The 21,676-nt window shown below is 42.4% G+C and overlaps 2 protein-coding genes across 8 annotated transcripts; both read right to left on the bottom strand.

Annotated features, from left to right (window-relative positions):
- Positions 1-49: 49 nt before the first annotated feature.
- On the bottom strand, positions 50-5,649 carry LOC117830552. 7 transcript variants are annotated; one of them, XM_034708720.1, is made up of 5 exons: positions 4,909-5,649; positions 2,758-2,883; positions 2,490-2,586; positions 354-486; positions 50-253 (listed from the first exon to the last, which is right to left on the bottom strand). In XM_034708720.1, exons 1-4 carry the CDS (start codon positions 4,958-4,960, stop codon positions 471-473), a joined length of 291 nt encoding a protein of 96 aa, XP_034564611.1. In that variant the 5' UTR covers positions 4,961-5,649; the 3' UTR covers positions 50-253; positions 354-470. The 7 variants fall into 7 exon arrangements, with proteins under 7 accessions (XP_034564611.1, XP_034564610.1, XP_034564607.1 ...); XM_034708719.1 differs by having other exon boundaries at positions 354-1,982; positions 2,031-2,586; positions 4,909-5,648; XM_034708716.1 differs by having other exon boundaries at positions 1,002-2,586; positions 4,909-5,644.
- Positions 5,650-7,878: 2,229 nt separating this feature from the next.
- LOC117830551 (protein NLRC3-like) lies at positions 7,879-16,412 on the bottom strand. Its single transcript, XM_034708713.1, has 10 exons — positions 16,228-16,412; positions 14,282-14,381; positions 13,654-13,773; positions 13,298-13,370; positions 12,083-12,290; positions 10,018-11,824; positions 9,757-9,930; positions 9,482-9,655; positions 8,997-9,043; positions 7,879-8,871 (listed from the first exon to the last, which is right to left on the bottom strand). Exons 2-10 carry the CDS (start codon positions 14,365-14,367, stop codon positions 8,336-8,338), a joined length of 3,225 nt encoding a protein of 1,074 aa, XP_034564604.1. The 5' UTR covers positions 14,368-14,381; positions 16,228-16,412; the 3' UTR covers positions 7,879-8,335.
- Positions 16,413-21,676: the final 5,264 nt, after the last annotated feature.

The following is a 21,676-nucleotide window of genomic DNA, read 5'->3' as shown; positions in this document are numbered from 1 at the left end:
CATGTTAACCCAACATCAGTGAGGCTGAAGGATCTCACAGAACACCAGATCATTTCTCATATTTGACTTTTTGTTTTATTTGATTGAATTGAACATCTTGACAGAAAGTCTGGAGCTGAAGGAGGTACAGAGTGTTCAGTGGACTGCTGTGCTGCTGCAGCTTCATCATCAAACTGGTTGTGTGATGTCGTCTTTGTGTAGTTTGACTGACGTCATCTCTGAGGAGAACCAGAGACCCAGGAAGAATCCTTCACTGTGAAATCAAAAACACGTCATGAGCACGTCAGTGTCTCCAGACCTCATGGTGTCACAGAAAAGCACAAACATTTTATTTCAAAGAAGAATAAATATACATTTTAAATTCTGCTCACTGGAAGCCTCTGCTCTCCATCTCGTGGTCGGTCATCTCTCTCATCTCATCAGGAGGAAACTTTTCTTCTTCTCTCGTCAAGGAAACATCTGGATCAACATCAGGAGCAAAAGTCTCTGAAATTAAAAAATACACATAAAACATATTTGAATGAAAAACACAATCTGGGCTATTGAAACATGATCATATTCATCAATGAAGATGCAGCATTGTTAGAGTCTAACTTCTCCTTGTTCCACATCATGTGAACGGCAGCAGCTCAGGTGGTGGAGGAAGAGTGAATGAACAGTAAACACTAACAGTTGTGTTTGTCTGATTATAGTAATCACTAGAGTTAGTCAGAAGGTAGAAATTTAAAGTGCTTTGAAAGTGCCAACGGTTAAGGCGACTACATCAGCTGCCTAACTCCCTGAATGCTCAGCCTTTAAATGTGGGAATGCTCCTTTAAATCTTATTATTATTCCTCTGTACTTAAACAAACTTCAACATAATGCATAAGTAACCACAGACATAAATAATTAAAGGTCTTATCAGCACTAATAATTATAGACTTCTATTAAAACATCAAATGGCACTCAGAGTTACATCTGCTCAGATTAAAGGGCCAAAGTTTGAATAAGTTCATTCTTACCTTTTCTCAGTCTTGTCTTGTCAGATATACTTACCTTTTTCATCCATATAAAATGATTGTTTGTAGTTTACCTCTGCAAGTTGTTGTTCTGATCTGCAGGTTCTTCTGTTCCATATAAAAATGACCCTCACCACCAGTCTGCTGGTGTAGAGCAGACCAGGTGGTTCTGGTTCCTGTGTTCTGAGGAGAAGATGTTTGGTTTCTTCTCATTTCTGCAGATTTTCTTTTCTTCTCTCTCCCTGTGTGGTCCAGTCACAGCTCCATCAGTAAGAGTCTCACACACTGTGACCAGGGAGATTGAGTCCATCCGAAGACATGACCAGGGCTACTTCTGTCCTCTCCAGCCCCGCCAGACGCAAAGGCTACATGCACGGTGGAGGTCGACAACCCCGCCAGACGCGAAGGCTACCTGAGATCTAGCAGGCCCCGCCAGACGCAGAGACCTGCCCCCAGGATCCAAGAAAGAAAAGTCCATCCAGTCGCCGTGCAAAAGAAAGTGGAGATGGAACAAATGGCCCCCCGGTGCAAGACGCTACCTCGGGGGTCTTCAGCCCTGCCAGACACAAGGGCTGTCCCTGGAATCACTGGTCCCGCCAGACGCAGAGGCCAGGTGTCAGTGGACTAAGAAAGGATTACTGCAGCGTCCTTCAGAGAGAAACCTACATGTGGTGAGGAGGAGAGACAGCATGAGTCGCAGTCACTGTCATCTGACCTCCTAACAGCAGGCCCCTCGTCCTCCTCATCTTCCTGGAGGAGCTGAGACAAGAAGTGGAGGGAGATGCAGGGTCTTCTTCCACAGGGCCGTCACCGCTGAAGAGCTCTGCTCACTCTTCATGGGCCCAGGGCCAGAGGGTCTCTGGCTCCACCTGAGGGATCTGAAACTCAGAGGCTTCGTCAGTGTAAAAAGGAAGGTAAGGGTAAGCAAAAAGAGGATTGAGGAAACCAAAAGTAGGAATATAAGCAGCAGTGTAGAGGTTAGCATAATGAACAGCGTAGAGGTTAGCGTAACGAGCAGCATAGTTGTCAGCAGAAGCAGCAGTATAGAGGTTAGCATAAGCAGCAGTGTAGAGGTTAGCATATTGAGCAGCGTAGAGGTTAGCATAATAAGCAGCGTAGAGGTTAGCATAATCAGCGGCATAGAGGTTAGCATAATGAGCAGCGTAGCGGTTAGAATAATTAGCAGCGTAGAGGTTAGCATAAACAGTAGCATAGTGGTTAGCATAAACAGCAGCATAGAGGTGAGCATAAACAGCAGCATAGTGGTAAGCATAAGCAGCAGCATAGAGGTTAGCATAAACAGCAGCATTAGGGTTAGCATAAGCAGCAGTGTAGGGATTAGGTTGAGCAGCAGTATAGGGGTTAGCATAAACAGGAACAGGATAAGCAAGAGGAGCAGCAGGAGCAGGACCCTCATGCAGAAGAGGAGGAGAGGGAGTTCTGGCATCCTCCTCTCTCTCCTCCTCTCCTCGGCTGTCAGGTCGCTCAAACCTGTCAGGAGCGTCGGCACCGCCATCGTCTCCCCGAGGCCCAGCCACCTGCAGCTCCTCCTCATCCCCCAGACCAACAACGTCGATCTCCTCTTCAACTGTGAGAAACAAAGCAGGACGTGTTCAGAGACAAATATAGTGACTCCACCTTGAATCAGGAGATCACATGATACAAAGAAACACTGTGTGCAGAACAAACACAGCATTGTGTGATTCAGTCTCTGTCTGCTCCTCTCCAGTAAACCTGGGAGTACCATCATCCTACTCACCTCCTCCATCAGGTCTGCGAGGCTCCTCCTCATCGTCCAGACCCACGACGTCGATCTCCTCCTCCTCCTCAGCAGGGGGCGGCGGAGGATCCTCGATGAAGTTGCTCCTGGGCCAGTAGAGTCCCTCTGAGGGTGAAAGGTTCACATATTGCACACTTAGACTCATGTATTTATTTATATATTATAGATTAATATGGTGTAAGGCTGTAATGTATTGTTGTTGCTGTTACACAGCAAAGCAGTCGAGACTTTTCAGAATTCATTACTTAACTTTAAACACCCCATCTCACTTTAAAATGAGAAACCTTTTTGTTGCTCCATTAAAAACAACTCCACCAATGCTTCAGTGAGGTTGAACCAGTGGTAGACAGTGACAAAGTAAATTTACTATCTTGTGTACATGTTTTAAGTATCTGTACTTCACTTGAGTATTATTTTTTTGGGGGGGGGAACAAATTACTTTCACTACATCAAGACAAATATCATACTTTTACTCCACTGCATTTCTTTCTATGCTCTAGTTACTCACTACTTTTGCTTTGAAGTCAGCTGATGAGTTTTATTTTCTGAAATCAGATCCCAAAGACCGTGAACTGTTCCTGTACTTGTGTTTGGTTTGTCTCAGTGGTGCAGCCGTACTTCGGTTGAGCGTAGATCAGATCAAACGTTCTTCAGATCAGTCCGATCATTTAGTCGTGGTGATGATGGCTATGACTGAAAAGGATGATGATTCTCTACCTGAGCACCACGGCTATATTTTAAACCCACGTTTGAGATTTTTAAATAATGATTCGTATTGTTGTAAATTTCTGATCTGTTTACCACACAAACTTCATCACAGCCTACAAAACATCACCATCTAACCTGAGGAATCTTGTGGAGGTCTGGAGCTAACACACTGGTTTTATTCCACATGAACATTTAAAACTTGTCTGTGCTTGTAGTAACTTAGTTTATATTTCATGGTAGACTTTTTAGATATGAAATCATGTTTCTAGATAAACAGAACTTAGCAGAATGTTCACCCAAGCATTATTGACTGCACTCATGCTTTGTGCAAATAATAATAATGATAAAAAATAAATAAATACTACTACTACTACTACTACTACTACTAATAATAATAATAACAATACATTTTATTTAGAAGCGCCTTTCTAAACACTCAAGATCACTTAACAGAAAGATTCAAACACAATAAATAAAACAACCTGATAAAATAAATAAAAAACAAGCAGAGTAACACCAAGTTCAAATGAGAATACATTAGAGATATTTTAAAAAGTACTTTGAATACTTCAGTATTTTTAAAAGCAAGTACTCCAGGACTTTAACTCAAGTCATAATCTGACTGAACAACTTTCACTTGTATTGGAGTAAAGTTTGACCAGGAGGATCTATACTTTGACTCAAATAATGAACCTGTGTACTTTGTCCACCACTGGGTTGAACACACATGCAGGAACTATTAAACTGTGAAACACCTTTCAGTATGAACACATCAACATGTCTGGTAGATGACTGAACTCATCATGCTCTGGTTTTAAATACAGTAACAGTTTATTTCACTTCATCTCCTTCACTCAGACCACACTGAGCTGATGCTGTTCTGACTCTTTAATTCTGCTTCATTTATCCTCTAATATTTGTACGGACAGACTGAGAAAGCTCTCATTAAATCAAACTCAGACACAGGAGTGAGTTTGATAACATCTGCACGTTCTGACTTCACCTCCCTGAAAGTTCTATCATCTCCATGGTGACCCAGAAACACTGATTTTAAGCATTATTTAAAAAACACCTCAGTCGCCATCTTTGATTTACTGAAATTAAACGATAAACGTCGAATATTTATCATATTAAAGGACAATAACAACAATTCAAAGCACCACAGCAGTGTTCACACGTGTATTAATTTCCCGGGAAAACCGTAGAGTCCTAAAATATTAGTATGAAGCTATTTTACACCAACAAAGATCGTCTGTGTGGACCTCTCTGTCAAATCACTTATTTCCAAAACACTTCGATTAAATGTCACATTTTAGCATCAAACAGACTTAAAATCAGCATTTATTTTATAACAGAGCATGTTCTAACTATCTAATACATCATTTTCACGAATGAAACCTGAAATATTTGAAGATATCTTACCAGCGAAGTAGTGAAACCACCATGTGTCTCTGGCCCGCAGGTACCCCTCCATGAAGAGTCCGTAGAACAACTGAAGGTTATAAAAAGTTTTCTCCTCGAGGTTTCCTCCGGTCAAGATCTCCAAAAAAAGCTTTTCAGCAGATCACTTTTCCAAAAGTTCAGTTTCCAGCAGACAGATTTTGCACGGGGTTACCTCCGGTCAAGTCCAGGTGCAAAAGAGGATTCTCTAAAGGCCCGACGCTCTGAGGTCACCTCGGGTCACGTCACCGTTTGGTTCCCATGGCAGCCACTGACAGAATATGGGTGGCATTAATTATTGCTCCTCTGTGTAATGATGTGAGTGATCAGACATTGTCTCTTTAGACTGTGGGACACTCTGCAGAACCTGAATTTGAACACTTATTACATTAAACTGCAGAGACAAACTCGCTCTCCTTATTCTCCACTGTACTTTTATTAATAGTAGTAAAATAACTACCTCCACTCTCTGTACAATATTTGTTATTCGTTTTTTATTATTATAAAAATTATTTCAACCACCCTGCACTGCTATCTTGTCTCGCCCTTTTTGTCTTGTCTTTGTTTTCTTGTTTTCTTTGTGCAACAACATCTACCTCTTGTGTTGTTATATATTGTGTGTGCACTTTAAAGGAGCTGCTCTCCCAAATCTAATTCGTACTATATGTACAATGACAATGGAGGCTTTCAATTCAATTAAATTCAATTAAATTCAATTAAATATGGCTTTTGTAACCGAGCCACACTCTTAAGACAGAAAAATTAAGTGTTTTGTAAACAGTAAAAATTGTAAATCAGTGCTTGAAAACCGGAAACTTCATAATGCGCGTTATTATCTTATTATTTTGGCTGAGGCGCGCGCTTCAGACCTCTCCATATTCAGAAAATATCTCCACAATATACTCCATTAAGCCATCAGCTGCAGGGACTTGCTCCAATTATTTTATTTATTTTTTCATGCTCAGCGCGCAATTTTACGCACGGCTTGCACAATATTTGAACCGCTCCATCATAATCTAAATCAAAAGGATGCAGAGTTCTTAATATGACTGAAATGTCAAATACTTTAATGTTATCCTAGAGGAATTTAGATCTGCAGCAGGCATCAGGGCACAAAAAAAGAACATTAAGTCCATCAGAAACAGAAACATAAATTCTACAGCTGAAGTGAAAACAAAGATCCTCCTGAAAGCAACACCGCAAAGACTGAAAGCAACACAGCAAAGACTGAAAGCAACACAGCAAAGACTGAAAGCAACACAGCAAAGACTGAAAGCAACACAGCAAAGGCAGTTGAAAGCGCTGGGCTGTGGCAGCAGGTAAAATAAAGTGATTACTATCAGTTATCATTTATCAAGGTGTGGTGAGATGTCTCTCCCGCCCTGCCACTGCACGGAACTGTGCCAGCTCACAGTCGCACTGATGTACAGGTATGTGCCCGGGCCAGACTCTCGCTCACCTTCCAGGTGGCTGCAGCCTGACATGGCAGAGCAATCGTTTGGCGTGTTTGCTGTCGTGGCTCACGCTACCTTTATACAGGTAATGCGCGCTCCTCTTTCCCTCCTGTCATTGTGAAGCGCGTAATGTGCTGTTGGTGACGCGCTCATTCATTGGTGCTCAGCTGGAAGGAGCAGTTCGCTCGGCTGGAGGCTTGTTTGGGTTCGGTCACGTGTTCGCTGTGTTAGTCTGTGTTATCTACTTTTTTTATTAAGTTTATATCTCGCTCCACTTCTAGCTGGTTAATTGGGTTTTAACGCTGCAGTGGTTGAGCCTTTGCGGCCCTCCTCCTTCTGTTGCTCCGAGGCTGTGCTGCATGTTGACGGTGGTACCCAAAGTAATTTTAGATTGTCACACATCCTCAGTATTTAATGTTTATTGAATAATCTTTTATACATTGTCCCTTAGAGGCCCTGGTTATGTCGTGGCCTGCTATTACTCCCTGACTAGAGAGTCTAATCAGCAGCGGTGCCATCCAATAGCTCAGTGGCACGCCCTTATCGTCAGCCTATCAACTCTCTGCTGCCTTTTTAAATGTGTCTCTCTCTCCTGCTAGTTCCTTTTTGCATTGATGGTGCGCACCCCTCGACCTCCCCATCTCCACCTGGTCTCTGCAAGTCTTCAATTCCTAGGATCATCAACCACCACCACCAGAGTCTGGACTCTAGGGGGATTTCTTCAGCTGCCAAATTCACACATCCTACGATCACAACATTATCCCCATAGAGTCCTTACACCAAAGATTTCTGTCAAGTTTCATCATCGATTCAGTCGTAATAAATAACCTTTAATATTCAAATTGTGTCTCTCCTGATTGGAATGTGTTAGAAAAAGGCCTTGGCCACAATGTGCCAAGTCAAGTAGAACCTGGCCAAGACAGAATTAACAAATTGAGTAATAAAACTATGGTGTATAATCATTAAAGGTTGAGCAATTAAATTCACCTCTTAAAGTAGTTCCAAAATGACCCCTGTATTTACCAGATACAAAGCAATAATGCATCACTAATTAAATGTTATAGCTTAACTGAAGAATACTATATCTTTATTTATTATTTTGCTTCAAAATGTTTATTTTGATGCCACTACTTTTGTTAAAAAATGTTCAGTACCTTTATCTAATATAAAATATATCTTCAAGAACTTGTCTTTGCCTATTTACCTGTTAGCCTTATTAATTAGGTTGTATCACACATTAGACTTTGGGGTTTGACCATAGACACTTATCTATAGCAATGTGCAGCCTGTGTCCAAAACAGGGTAGCCTGTTGAGCTGCAGTGCTCTAACCATGTTTGCACCACTGTCCGTCGTCATGCACACCATAGGGCCCTATGAAATCCGTTTTATTTTTTCCAAATTCTGTTTTTTATTTTTGTAGAATTCCGTTTTTTACCCTTTACACTTATTTTACCACCATATAGTGTGTGCTTTTTGTATCAGTGAATAAAATGTCTGTTAATGAAATCCTTAAATTTATTGATGCAACACTCTGTTTTTCACATGGCTTTTGGACGACAAGTGGCCATCACACTTGTTTTTACGTTTCCAGTTAACAGTATGTTGGCAGAATTTGCTAAAAGCATGTCAGCTGACACAGAGAAGTCATTTGGGAACTGTTCAGCTCTGTACTATAACAGATTGGTTGTTTGGTGTTTGCTCGGGTTAGTTATTAATTAGTTATGATGTTGGTTAATTAGTTGATGTTCAGTTTTCCATAATGTCAGTGAATGTGTTGACCAGGATAGCAGGCTTGTGATTGGGTGAGGGAGAATGAAGGCGGATGGGGCACCACAAATCAGCTGTGTTTTGGCTTGCTGTTTCGCTTTCTGCATGCCGGTAAATGTTTACTTCCTCTAGTAAGCAATGTCAGTGACTTGGTGTCACCGGCCTTAAGAGAGGAGAAGACTCCCTGCTACACTGAACAAACATGCACCGAGGAACCAGGAGACCACAACCTAAATCCAGGATACAGAGGTTCAGTGAAGGAGGTCCTGAAGGTGTGGAGGTGGATCAGTGAGTCAAAGGAGACTCTGTAGAAGGATAGAGTGCCAGCCGGACAGTCCACATACACTGCTACTCTGTGAGAGTCAGAGGATGAGGAGTGACGGAGGTCTGTTCCTCTGTTATTGTGACGGACAGAGTAACCTTCATCAGAGCAGATCAGACTCCAGGACTGATCATTAGATCCAAACACACAGTCACGACTGTCTCCTTTCCTTCTGATTCCTCTGTAACTCACTGATATAAAAACCCCTCCTCTCCTCTCAACCTCCCAGTAACAGCGACCAGTCAGACCATCTCTACACAGCAGCTGAGACCAGATGTCAAATCTGTCTGGATGATCAGGATGTAACTGATCCCCTCTCACGCGTGTCACCTCCCTGTTGTCTTCAGACAGTCTGAGGTATCCGTGCGCTGTGTTTGAGTCCAGAGTGAGTTCACAGACATCTGATAGAGAGACACAGGCACAACACAGCAAAGAGTTTATCATCAGACACACCTGAAGGCTTTATTCTTTGTAAGCTGACAGTCTGCTGTTTGGTCATCATGAGTCAAACTGGTTCCACACTTACACTTCTTCACTCCAGGTTTTAACCTCTGCTCTCCACCATGGTCCACCCTGGAGGAAGGAACACAGTCAGAGTGATGTTCTGCAGGGCTTTGCATCTCTGTAACAACAAGTCTAAGTGCTCGAGACTGAAGCTGTGACAAAGCTGCCAAATGGACAACTATTAATATTGTAACCCCTGACGGCCACCACCACTTCTAGCTGAGCTACTTTGATGATAAACATTTCATTTCTGACAAAGTCTTCACAATGAAAGTCCCCTCGTGTTATATCGTCAAAAATGTGTGTGTCTCTCTGTGTGTGTCTGTGTGTGTAACCGTATATGTGTATGGTTGGGGGGAATATATTGGAAATATTTTCATCTAGCAAAGGGAGGCCTGCAGAAAAAGTTTGTGAACCATGAGGAATAAACAAAACAAGATGCTTTTTTAGTGAACTTAGATATGTTCTTCAGCACATTCAGAGTTTGAGTTCTAGTTGTCTGGTCACCTCAGTGTTTTCAGTCTGCAGAGCGGATCATCCAGTTCAGCAGACAGTACTTTCATTGCTGACTCTCCGGGATGGTTGTAGCTCAGGTCCAGCTCTCTCAGGTGGGAGGAGTTGGAGCTCAGGGCTGAGGCCAGAGAAGCACAGCCTTCCTCTGCGATCAGACATGCTGACAGACTGGAGTTAGAAAAAAAAAAAAAACATACTGCAATTAAAAGTCTACTGATTCTCACTATTTCGAAACATATGACCTATAAGCATAATAAGGGAAACCTGACCTGAGAGTTTCCAGTTTACAGTGAGGACTCTTCAGTCCAGCAGACAGCCACTTCACTCCTGAATCCTGCAAGTCGTTATTACTAAGGTCCAGCTCTCTCAGACTGGAGGATGGGGAGCTGAGGACTGAGGACAGAGCTTCACAGCTTCTCTCTGACAAGTTACATCCACTCAGCCTGAAGAAGATGATGAGAACAAACAAATGGTTTCAGTTTTCATGAACAGAATTCATTATGTTTCAAATGTCTCACTCATAAACTCACACAGCTTTGTTGGAGGCTTTGATCACTGGCAGCAGCCTCAGAAGAGCCTCCTCTGAAGCAGAGTATTTCTTGAGGTCAAACACGTCCAGATCTTTCTCTGATGACAGTAAGATGAAGACCAGAGCTGACCACTGAGCAGGAGACAGTTTCTTTGTGGAGAGGCGTCCTGATCTCAGGGGCTGTTGGATCTGCTCCACTAGAGAACGATCATTCAGTTCATTCAAGCAGTGGAGCAGGTTGATGCTTCTTTCTGCAGACAGATCCTCACTGATCTTCTTCTTGATGTACTGGACTGTTTTCTGATTGGTCTGTGAGCTAGTCTCTGTCTGTGTCAGCAGACCCTTCAGGAGAGTCTGATTGGTCTCTAGTGATAGACCCAGGAGGAAGCGCAGGAACAAGTCCAGGTGTCCGTTTGGACTCTGTAAGGCCTGGTCCACAGCACTCTGATGGAGACGTTTCAGTGTAGGTTTGTCCCTAAAGATTCTAGAGATCAGGGATGTTGGTTGTTCCTCTTCCATCAGGTTGAGTCCAGAGTTGGTGAATGTCAGATGGACATGAAGAGCAGCCAGAAACTCCTGAACGCTCAGGTGGATGAAGCAGAACACCTTGTCCTGGTACAGTCCTCTCTCCTCTCTGAAGATCTGTGTGAACACTCCTGAGTACACTGAGGCTTCCTTGATCTTGATGCCACACTCTGTCAGGTCGGACTCGTAGAAGATCAGATTTCCTTTCTGCATCTGATCAAAAGCCAGTTTTCCCAGAGACTTGATCATCTCCCTGCTCTCTGGACTCCAGAGTGGATCAGTCTCAGCTCCTCCATCGAACTTGATTCTCTTCAGTTTGGACTGGACCACCAGGAAATAGATATACATCTGAGTCAGGGTCTTTGGCAGCTCTCCTCCCTCTCTGGTCTTCAGCACATCCTCCAGAACTGTAGCAGTGATCCAGCAGAAGACTGGGATGTGGCACATGATGTGGAGGCTTCGGGATGTCTTGATGTGGGAGATGACACTGCTGGTCTGCTCCTGGTCTCTGAATCTCTTACTGAAGTACTCCTCCTTCTGAGGGTCGGTGAACCCTCTGACCTCTGTCACCATGTCAACACACTCAGGAGGGATCTGATTGGCTGCTGCAGGTCGTGTGGTGATCCAGAGGCGAGCAGAGGGGAGCAGGTTCCCCCTGATGAGGTTTGTCAGCAGCACATCCACTGAGGTGGACTCTGTAACATCAGTCAGGATCTGATTGTTGTGGAAGTCCAGAGGAAGTCGACACTCATCCAGACCGTCAAAGATGAACACAACCTGGAACACTTCAAACCTGCAGAGTCCTGCTTCTCTGGTTTGAGTAAAGAAGTGATGAACAAGTTCCACCAAGCTGAACTCTCTCCCTCTCAGCACATTCAGCTCTCTGAAGGTGAAGGGAAATGTGAACTGGATGTCCTGGTGGTCCTTGTCTTCAGCCCAGTCCAGAGTGAACTTCTGTGTTAAGACTGTTTTCCCGATGCCAGCCACTCCCTTTGTCAGCACTGCTCTGATTGGTCCATCTCTTCCAGGTAAGCCTTTAAAGATGTCTTCTTGTCTGATGGTTGTCTCTGGTCTGTGTGGTGTCCTGGAGGCTGCTTCAATCTGTATGACCTCATGTTCATTATTGACCTCTCCAGTCTCTCCCTCTGTGATGTAGAGCTCTGTGTAGATCTGGTTCAGAAGGGTTGGGTTTCCTGCTTTAGCAATCCCCTCAAACACACACTGGAACTTCTCCTTCAGGTGAGACTTCAGTTTACGTCTGCACTCTGGAACAGGAACAGTTCCTGAAAGAACAAAAGAGAAATGTGATGAATGATCTGAAGCTACAATCAGTCTGATGAATTTACACTTTCAGACATCAGGATGGATTTGATTTTCCTCCTCTCTGAAATCTCTTCATCAGCTGTGAGCAGTTTCTCACAGCTCATAGATGTGATACAAATGTGTGCATCATATTAACAGCAGAGTCTGAAATGTAAACCTCTCCCATGTTGTCTCCATTTCCTCTCTCCATCATGTTAAATGTGTTTAAATCCTCTTACTGCTCTGCAGACAGTCAGCCAGCTCCTCCTGCTTCATTCTCCTCAGGAAGTGCAGAGTGATCTCCAGAAAGGCCTCTCTGCTACTCCTCTGCTCTTCATCCTCATCCTCCCTCTGACCCTCTAAGCATTCTGGGTAATCTGGACTCAGAGCTCTCTGGATCTCCTTCAGCTCTGTCTTTACAAAACTGATGATGTTCTCCTGGAGCAGCTGGGGCAGAACAAAATAGAACATCAGATCATCTGTGACAGACAGAGAGCCTGCTCGTCTGCAGAGTGCAGCATGGAGACTGGATCACAATGCTGCTTCAGGACTTAAGGCTGATTTATACTTCTGCGTCTCCCCTACGCAGCAGGGACATGAGCCCCACATACCTGTGCGTCGGTGTGTCTGTGTCGCGCTGCAATTCTCCTCCTAAACGCTAGAGGGCAGTGTGGTCTCTCTAATAGTCGGTCTCCTCCTTCCGGCCCCGCTACGATGTCTGTTTACTTTTCCACAGAGATTCAGAGTGTGTTATGTTAATCTACAGCTGATACATGTTGCTGTTTATCATACAGACATGATTACATGAAGAATAGAGAGGAGGACATGAAATACACGGCCGATGTACGGCTGATGTCCGGGATCCCGGAAGTGCTGTAAATGCGGGAAAGACAAAGCCGCCGAGCGGACCAATCACAGGACTTGTGGTCCGCGTCGGCTCTACGTGTAGTTACATTTTGGAGGAGGTGCACGTCAGCTACGTGCGTAGGCCTCGGCGTAGGTACGGGAGCTACGCTGACCCCCGGCGTAGGGTACGCCGTTGATTCAACGCAGAAGTATAAATCAGCCTTTAGTCTGTGGAGAAATCTCCTGGTGTGCTTTATCCAGAAAAAGTCTGCAGTGACTTTAGACCTGGTGTGTTTATTAGGATGAAGCTGAAAGCAGCAGCTGTCATTAACATGAAGCAAAGTGTTTCTGGTGTTTTAACCTCAAACTGGACTCACTTTGTGAACTCTGCTGCCAAAGTCTGAGTCTGTGTGAGAGCAGCATGACCTCTGACCTCTGACTGTGTGCAGCTCAGAAATGTAAGGCTTCATTCAATCAGTCAAACACTGAGTGTGAATAGAATTCAGGCAGAGATGATGTTTGCAGTGTGATCAGGAAACAGAAACATCCAAACAGAATGAGTGTGTGCTCTGATTCTCAGGAGGAGCTGTGTTTGTACATTTACTCACCATCAATATGGAGTCCAGCTGTGTTTGATGCTGTTGGGCAGACTGATCAATGGGATCCTCTGATCTCTGAACTCTGTGGAACAAATATAATATCATGTAGTGTATATAATATAATGACACACAGTGTTGATGTGATAGATTCTATGTAGTGGATCCTGGTGGAAACACTGCTGGATCCTCCTACAAACAGGACACACATGAAGATACATGCTGAGTTATCTCTGCCTCCAATCCTGTTGACTGGATCCTGATAGAAACACAACCAGTGACAAATGTTCACCTTCACAGAGAAAACACCAACCACAGTTAGACATGTTTCACACATAACAACAGGGAGTTCACTTTGAGAGGCTTACCTTTCATCAGCACTCATCTTGACAGATTTGAACTCAATGAATCGATCCAGAGACACATCACTTTTTAAGGACACACAGCTGGGTCCAGGTCCAGGAGAGTCTGGTCTCTCATGTTGGAATCTGACAGAATCACAAACACAGATGAATAAACATGAACTCTGAAAATCTTCCAGGTTTGAGTGCTGCTGAAATTTACTACAAACTTTTCTAATGTTTGATTCTGATAAAAACGCTGTGATCGATTATTGCTTTGGATGATCAGACTGACGTCCATCTTTGAAGACATTAAGTAGATCCTTAGACCAATCACTCTTTAAGGACACACAGCTGGGTCCAGGTCCAGGACAGTGTGGTACATGCTGCTGCTCTGGTCTTCACCACACACACACACACACACACACACACACACACACACACACACACACACACACACACACACATACAAACACACACACACACACACACACACACACACACACACACACACACACACACACACAAACACAAACACACACACACACACACACACACACACACACACACACACACACACACACACACACAGTGATGTGAGTGCTGAGCTCTGACATGGAGCAGAGTCATGGACAGGTAGAGATCCTCATCTCACCTCTGATCTTCATGTTCCCCACACAGAGTGCTTTTAGAGGGAGGGTCTCCCTCCTCTCCGTCCTCACAGTGATTCATGTGATTCATAGCAGAGCCTCCACCTTCAAACAAACACAACAACATGTTCATCATTACAACAAGCTTTACACCACAGAGACACACACTGCTCTCTGACAGTGTAACTCTTGATTCTACCACTAGATGGAGCCACATTCATTAAAATCCTGTATTGCCCGGCTCTCTTACTGATCTTCTGGCTGTGTAAGATGCTTGTTTCTGATTGGTCAAAACCCCTTGGGGACGGTTATTAACTTTGTGGAATCTTGATTAATATCCTCCATTATAATCATGCATTTTCCTTAAATATAATCATGTTTTTCTTATTATGCTCATGTATTCTTCTTTTAACAATTATATTCATATGTTTTCCATTTTATATGTTTTATTGAAGAAACCAGCAAATAGTAAGGCATAAGGCCAGAGATCTGTGCAGATCTCTGAATAAAGGCGAGACTGAGGTCAGTGCCCCAGTTTCTGCAAGTTCAATGTAGGTTCAGCTCGGAGGTGGTAAATTCATCTATTTATAAGTTGTTTTGCAAAGACCGAGAACCAACCCGAGCCTCATATTGCAGTTGAATGTAAGCGAAGGGGATTTTTGGTAACTATGCCAAACGCTTTGTGTTAGATAAAAGAGCCGATGTACGCTTTTAAGAATTGTTGATATGTGCTTTTGATAACCACAAATGTCGTAAGATGAATAGGATATGTGCAGACGTGTGCTTTTTGTAAACCACTAGACTGAGGTTATGTCTCTGTTGCTTCCAGGGTACGATGTTCACCTGACAAGACCCTTTGCTCACCCTTGATTGCAACTCACCCACACATGTTACCCCCCCTCCTTTCTCCCCCTCCCTTTGTTCTTCCTTACGTATGAACAACTGTATTAAGGTCACACGTACACATGTTTCCCCCCTCCCTTTTTCCTCCCTTATGTTTGAAGAACTATAAAGTATTGAGCATCTCTGTCATTTAGCGGAGAACTTCAGATGCTCTTGAGTATGCTGTAACTTCTCTCTCATGCTGCATGAATAAACTTTGTGTGTAAACTTTGATACTGAGTTCGAAGCCTCATTTCTGGTCACTGCTCCGCTGGACGATCGACTCACGGCTGGGTCACCCTACCACAACTTTCACTAACATGAGCAGCACCAGAGGTAAACAGATCACACGTCATGTCAAATTAATCTGCAGAAAATAGTTAATTTAGCCTCTGCTTGTTGACACCATAGACCGTAAGGTGAGGTAAAACTTTAGTTAAAACAATGAGGCTAAAATGTTAGTTTCGGTTAGCATGCTAATTTGGCATGCTAAACAACACGTATACTTTCATATTGGATCCTGTCCAGCAATATAATCAATGAGCGGAGCAGGTGAGAGAAACTTTTGGTAAGCGGTCTCTACAAAGAAAGTTAAACCATGAGCGGTGGTGATGATAGCAGCAGGGTTCAAAGTTGTGACCTTAGTTTATTTTTAAAGGTGTGTGAACTGCAGAGCTCAGAGAAGAAGGAGAGCTGAATGAGCACAGTTTCATGTTAAATCTAAACAAACAGGCAGATAAGAATCCATCTGGGACTGTTTTTTAATAACTGTATACATAAATCATAACTAATTAATAAGATACTCTTTAAATCAATGACTTTTTCTTTGTCTGTTTCTTAATTCAGTAGCCATGTAATAAGCAGGATCATGTTTGGGTCTTGTCTTCTGTCACTCTGTCAGTATTCTATTTCCCATAACCATCTGCTCACCATACATTATCCCTCACTTGATGAAGCTTTCCTTCTGGATGACTAGAGAGCTCATCTGGATCCATTTAGAGTTCAGCTCAACTAGAAGACATGAGCAAACTTTTAGTTTGATGTTAGGCAGACTGAAGAAAGTACTCACCAGGTGAATTCAGATCCACTTCCTGCTTCACCTGTAGAAGAACCAGAGAGCGACTGTGGTGGAAAAACTGTAGTTGAAGAGTACAACAACAACAAACAAGCCTTTGTTTTGTTAATAAAATACCTTTACCAACAGATCAGAGCCGACAGAGTACAGAGTCGTCTCTCTGCTGACTGACGGTATCTGCTGGTTGCCCTCTTCACAGTTCCTCTTTCAGTCGAAGCAGAGCACTGACCGCATCCTGTCACACATCCTCTTTCCTAGGGCCTTCAGTACTGGACACCATGTGACTTAAAACACACTTAACGTTAGAATAAGGTTGTAATCTTAGAAATACAACAAATATGATTCAACATGAAACATGGTCATACAGCATTTACAGTAACTATCCATCTGAACACTCTGCAGCCACTCCACCTTCATCAGTTCATCATCATCACTCTGAGGACACTGTCACGCTCTCACCACAGCATTCATGTTAGCCTTCTCTCAGTCTTTAGAAATAGTGTTTGATCTGCTTTTTTATTCCAGAGGAGAAGTCAACATGTTTCAAGGAAAAAGTCAACACTCTGATAATCTTCAGTACAAAACTCTTTTCTGACAGTGATTAGCTTTTGGAGCACATGAGAGCTGCAGGTCAGAGGTCAGCTGATTGATGATAGTCGTTTTAAAGCAGCAGTTGAACTCTTCGTTGTTAGCATTTGTCTGTAGGATCATTGTCTTTCTTCAGCTTGAACCAAACTGAACAATGACCACCGTTGTCTGACTGTGTTCATTTGATACTGTGATGTCTGATTACTCTGACTAAATGCTAAATGCTAAATGGACTTGTACTTACCTCTTTTCTACGCTTTCTGACCACTCAAAGCACTTTCACACAACTCGTCAGATTCAGCCATTCACACCACATTCACTCACTGGTCGTAGAGGCTGCTATAATACAGCGGGAGCAATTTGGGGTTCAGTGTCTTGCCCAAGGACACTTCAGCATGTGACTGCAGGAGCTGGGAACAAACCACCAACCTTTCGATGATTCTAACTCTACCCACTGAGCCACGGCCGCCACAGAAGAAACTGCTGCGTGTGGTGTGTGGATATTGTATTGTACAATCATCCGTGCCCAAGCATCTCTAGTCTTATATGTCTGTTCTCTCAGTGATATGGACCTTTCATATTGCTCTTGTTTCATGTTTTTAAATGTTCCTTGAAAAGTTTGATTGTTGAAGGGCTTGAACTCTGATGTTGCACATTTACATCAAAATGAAGAAACACTAAATAAGAGAAGACGAGTGAGCGAGGTTAACATGAGCAAAGCAACGATGGGGTCATGCTGTAATAAAGAAAATCCATGATTCCAAAAACAGTAGACCATCTGCTTGGTGACCTTGATTTATTCCATGGTTTCTACCACTTCAGATTTGATCGACATTCATATAACATGGAGGTACTGGTGATGTTTTTTTCAGTAGAATTCATCAAAACATGCTGTTTGAAAACTGTCCAGAGGACTCTTCCTGGAGCACAGTGGAGTCAATGATACTCATCACACTGGTATTTGAATGTACTCAGTTTATAAGAGATCAAATGATTGACCAATTAGATTGTCATGAAATTTAGACAATAGTTTCACTTCCTTACATACCAGGCAGAGTTCATACACCTGAGAAAAAAAGATCCTCTGTTTTTCTGAAAGAAGAGGAAATGATCTCTGAACTATGAGACAGCTTTTGATGAGAAAAAAAAATCTGCTCTGTTTTTCTGGATGAAGAGATTCTGGTAAATCCCAGTGGAGCTCTGGATTAGGCCGCTCAGGGAAGCGAACAGTTTAATCCAGTATCATTCTGGTTTGGGTTTGAGATATTGGGGGACACTCATGTCTTTCAGAACATGGTATTGATAATGTTTTGTATTAGTATGAGCTTGTTAAAGTTGCACTGGCACATCATTGGCCAGTTTCACAAAGATGGACTCAGGCTATGGCATAGATGTAACAGATGGTAGAACTTTAGATAGATGGCTAAATTCATCCATTTCACAAAGCAGTTTAGTCCTTCACTTTGTTAAGTAGGACTAAGGCGCAAGGAATTCTGGGTAAATTAAGACCGTTTTCAAAACAGAAAAAATGGCCAACCGAGTGACTGCATCTAAGCCCCGCTCAGCTCAATTCACCCCTGTGGAAAACTTGTGTTTGTTGGGGGAATTAAACAATTACAAGGAAATTATACTTGGGAAGATTAGAGGAGAGTGTAGTAATTCCATGAACTGCCTAATGTTTATGCAGATAATGATCCCAGGAAAGCAACGCCATTATCTTCATCCCCAGTCACCGTGGCTACAGTAACTTCATGCAGTTTCTTTGTTTTGCAAAATGTCCTATTATTCTGAAGTGATTGCAAGTTGCCTCCCTCGCTGGGCAATTCTGCATACTATGTCCTCTTGTATCTCTGCACCTTTTGCATTGTGTTTGCATGTTTTCTTGAATTACCGTCTGTCTAGAAACTTGTTTATCATTGAACGTGCTTTGCCGCACTTGCACGCTGTCGAGCTGCGTGCTGACAACGTCCGTTCTAAAATTAGCCTTAAACATTTCTTGATGCTTTTTAACTCACTTGCTTTGTCCAGCTTCAGTTACCACTCGTTCCAATGTCAGTTCAGGGTCCATTTGTAGAAGTTCTGATAGACGTTTATCTCCCAGACCCATGTAGCGTGTAATGTACATTTTATGAAATATGAAATTAATATTTCATATAATTTTTCCTTGGATAAACTATTGGGGAACCACCTCATTCAGAGGACCTAATCGCTTAATTACCTGTATAATTAGCTTTGATTAAAGGGCCTGTGAGGAGTTTTTAACTGGCTGAGAAACAGACTGAAAATGATACTGATGCCTCTTTATAACCTTCAACAGCAAACAAGTCCATTGGCAGCAACACTGGCACCTTCTCTGTTGTAATTTTAAATGCCTGAAACCGCCCTGGGGAGGTAGGTGTCAGAACAGATGATGGACATCTTGCTTCAGAAACAGCCTTTATTTGACTGTTTTCATGGAAAATAATCACATTGCCTGATAAAGTTGATTGTTGAAGACAACAGGATGAGGCTTTTGTTGAAAACACTAATTTTGCATGTACAGGACAAGAGATAAGAGGTATCACTTTGTCCACAAGGGGGGCGCCAGAATCGATATAAAACAAAAGTTACTCACAGCAGCTTTAAGTTTAAGAATTTTAATCAGTCTCGTTACCATTAAATTGAGTTCTTGACAAACACATTGGCCCAATCTATAAAAAATATGAAAATGATATTTCATAATTTTATGAAATATAAGATTAACATTTCATATAAATTTCCTCGAATAAATTATTTGGGGCACCACCTCTTTTCAGAGGAAGTAAACTTGCTTTATTGTCTATATAATTAGCTTTGATTATGTTTAATAATTTTAATCAGTTTTGTAAAATTTAAATCTGAAGTTAGGAATTCTTGACAAACACATTGGCCAAATCTAATTTGAAATGAATATACAGAGAAAATCCTTTATGATATATGAAGTTTAATTTAAATAGAATGAGTAATGGTAGATTATAATAATGACAGGTAATGAATAGATTAGATGAATAACAGACATATAGATAGATACCAGACAAGGATACCTTTAAGCATGGATTGCTGGCGGTAGTCCACAAATATGAAACTTGGTGATACTGGTAGATATCATGATTCAGGTTAGTTATTTAAAACAGAACTTTTAGACACTAATTTGAATCTCTGATTTGGAAATATAGTAAGCTGTTGGACTTTCAGCAGGAGGCCTACATAAACATTCAACCACAGAAACTTCTTGATTCAGGCTTACTGTCTTCCAGAACCATGAGCGAGTTTCTGATGGGTCCAGAGGAGTTCCAGTTTTCTGCGTGCCGTCTCAACTCCTCAGATTTTCACCCAAAGAACCAAGATGATGCTGTTGTAGAGGAGATTTGAGTCAGCTGGCCCAGGAGTACACGTCTTAGTTCTGTTGCATGGCCACGTGGTCTTGTGTTCACTGACTGCGGATTGGAGGATGGGGTAGCTTCGTGTATCAAAAATATAAAAAGAAGTCTCGTAGGCTAGAAGATAATATCTTTAACATAAGGCAAGCTTTTTAAAATAGGAAAAACATTTCTAAGAATGAAAAAATTAAAGTTTAGTCAAAGTGAGTCTGGAGTTTTTATAGGCTTCACTTGGTGTTTCTTATTTCTGTGACTCCAACTTTAACACAGGCCCTGAATAAAGGATCTCTATTATAATTACTGCGCTAAGTTCTCTCGAAATACCGTGTTAATATAAACATCTCACCACCGCTATCACCAATGCATATTTTCTGAATAAAGCGAGTAATTGATTAAAGGTGACATATCACGCTTTTTTCATCAATATATATTGGTCTAAGAGGTCCCCAAAACATGTCTTTAAAGTTTATGCTCAAAAAAACACTTTGAAATCAGATTTTGGCATGCCTGAAAAGCCCTCTTCTTCAGTCCTCCTCAGAACACTCTGTTTTCTCTCTGACCACGCCCCCTCAGGAAGTGGATGTGCCCTCAGCTCTTCAGCATGTTGATCTAATGTTTACATGTTGGCTGAATATACACGGCTGCTCACAGATCTTGTTACTTCAACCCTCTGAATCTGATCCAGAGTCTGATCCTGACGGAGAGGCGCCTGTAGCAGGACCTTTCTGAACCATTGGTCACAGATTTAGTGTTTCTTGTTGTTTTATTTATCAGTATGTCGATGTGTGTCTTGGTACACAGCTACGAACATGTAGCTATGTGGCTATGCTAACTAGTGCTAGCACTTATCCATGATAAATAAAAAATCATCCACTAGATCTTCAAATCTGCAGACGTGGGGAGTAAAACAGACCTCTGCCAGAAAGGCAGCAGGACCTTTCTGACGGATTGGTCACAGATTTAGTGTTTCATGTTGTTTTATTTGTCAGTATGACGTGTGTCTTGGTACACAGATACAGCTACGACATGTAGCTATGTGGCTATGCTAATTAGCGCTAGCACTTATCCATGATAAAAATCATCCTCTAGATCTTCAAATCTGCAGACGTGGGGAGTAAAACCAACCTCTGCCAGAAAGGCAGCGGGACCTTTCTGAAGGATTGGTCACAGATTCTGTGTTTCTTGTTGTTTTATTTGTCAGTATGACGTATGTCTTGGTACACAGCTACAGCCACGACCTTTTTATTTACAGTCTATGGCTACGACATGTAGCTATGTGGCTATGCTAATTAGTGCTAGCACTTATCCATCATAAATAAAAATCATCCACTAGATCTTCAAATCTGCAGACGTGGGGAGTAAAACTGACCTTTGTGTTTATTAATACAGCCTACAACTAGAATGCCTCCCTCCTAAGCTCCTTGTTAGCACACATTTGTGCAGGAAATGAAAAACGG

This window comes from Notolabrus celidotus, chromosome 18, assembly GCF_009762535.1.
Source record: "Notolabrus celidotus isolate fNotCel1 chromosome 18, fNotCel1.pri, whole genome shotgun sequence".
Classification (NCBI taxonomy): Eukaryota; Metazoa; Chordata; class Actinopteri; order Labriformes; family Labridae; genus Notolabrus; species Notolabrus celidotus.
The sequence above is the reverse complement of the archived record's forward strand: the minus strand, read 5'-3'. Positions and strand labels throughout refer to the sequence as shown.

Bases quoted from the DNA above. Each gene is read 5' to 3' on its own strand.
- LOC117830552 (XM_034708714.1), bottom strand. From the start codon at position 4,960: ATGGAGGGGTACCTGCGGGCCAGAGACACATGGTGGTTTCACTACTTC. The intron at 2,884-4,908 runs GTAAGATATCTT...TTTCACCCTCAG, and splicing joins GTGGTTTCACTACTTCGCTG to AGGGACTCTACTGGCCCAGG. The intron at 2,587-2,757 runs GTGAGTAGGATG...TGTTTCTCACAG, and splicing joins TCGCAGACCTGATGGAGGAG to TTGAAGAGGAGATCGACGTT.
- LOC117830551 (XM_034708713.1), bottom strand. From the start codon at position 14,367: ATGAATCACATGAATCACTGTGAGGACGGAGAGGAGGGAGACCCTCCC. The intron at 9,044-9,481 runs GTGACCAGACAA...TCCTTCCTCCAG, and splicing joins TGCAGACTGAAAACACTGAG to GGTGGACCATGGTGGAGAGC. The intron at 8,872-8,996 runs GTAAGTGTGGAA...TCTCTCTATCAG, and splicing joins AAAACCTGGAGTGAAGAAGT to ATGTCTGTGAACTCACTCTG.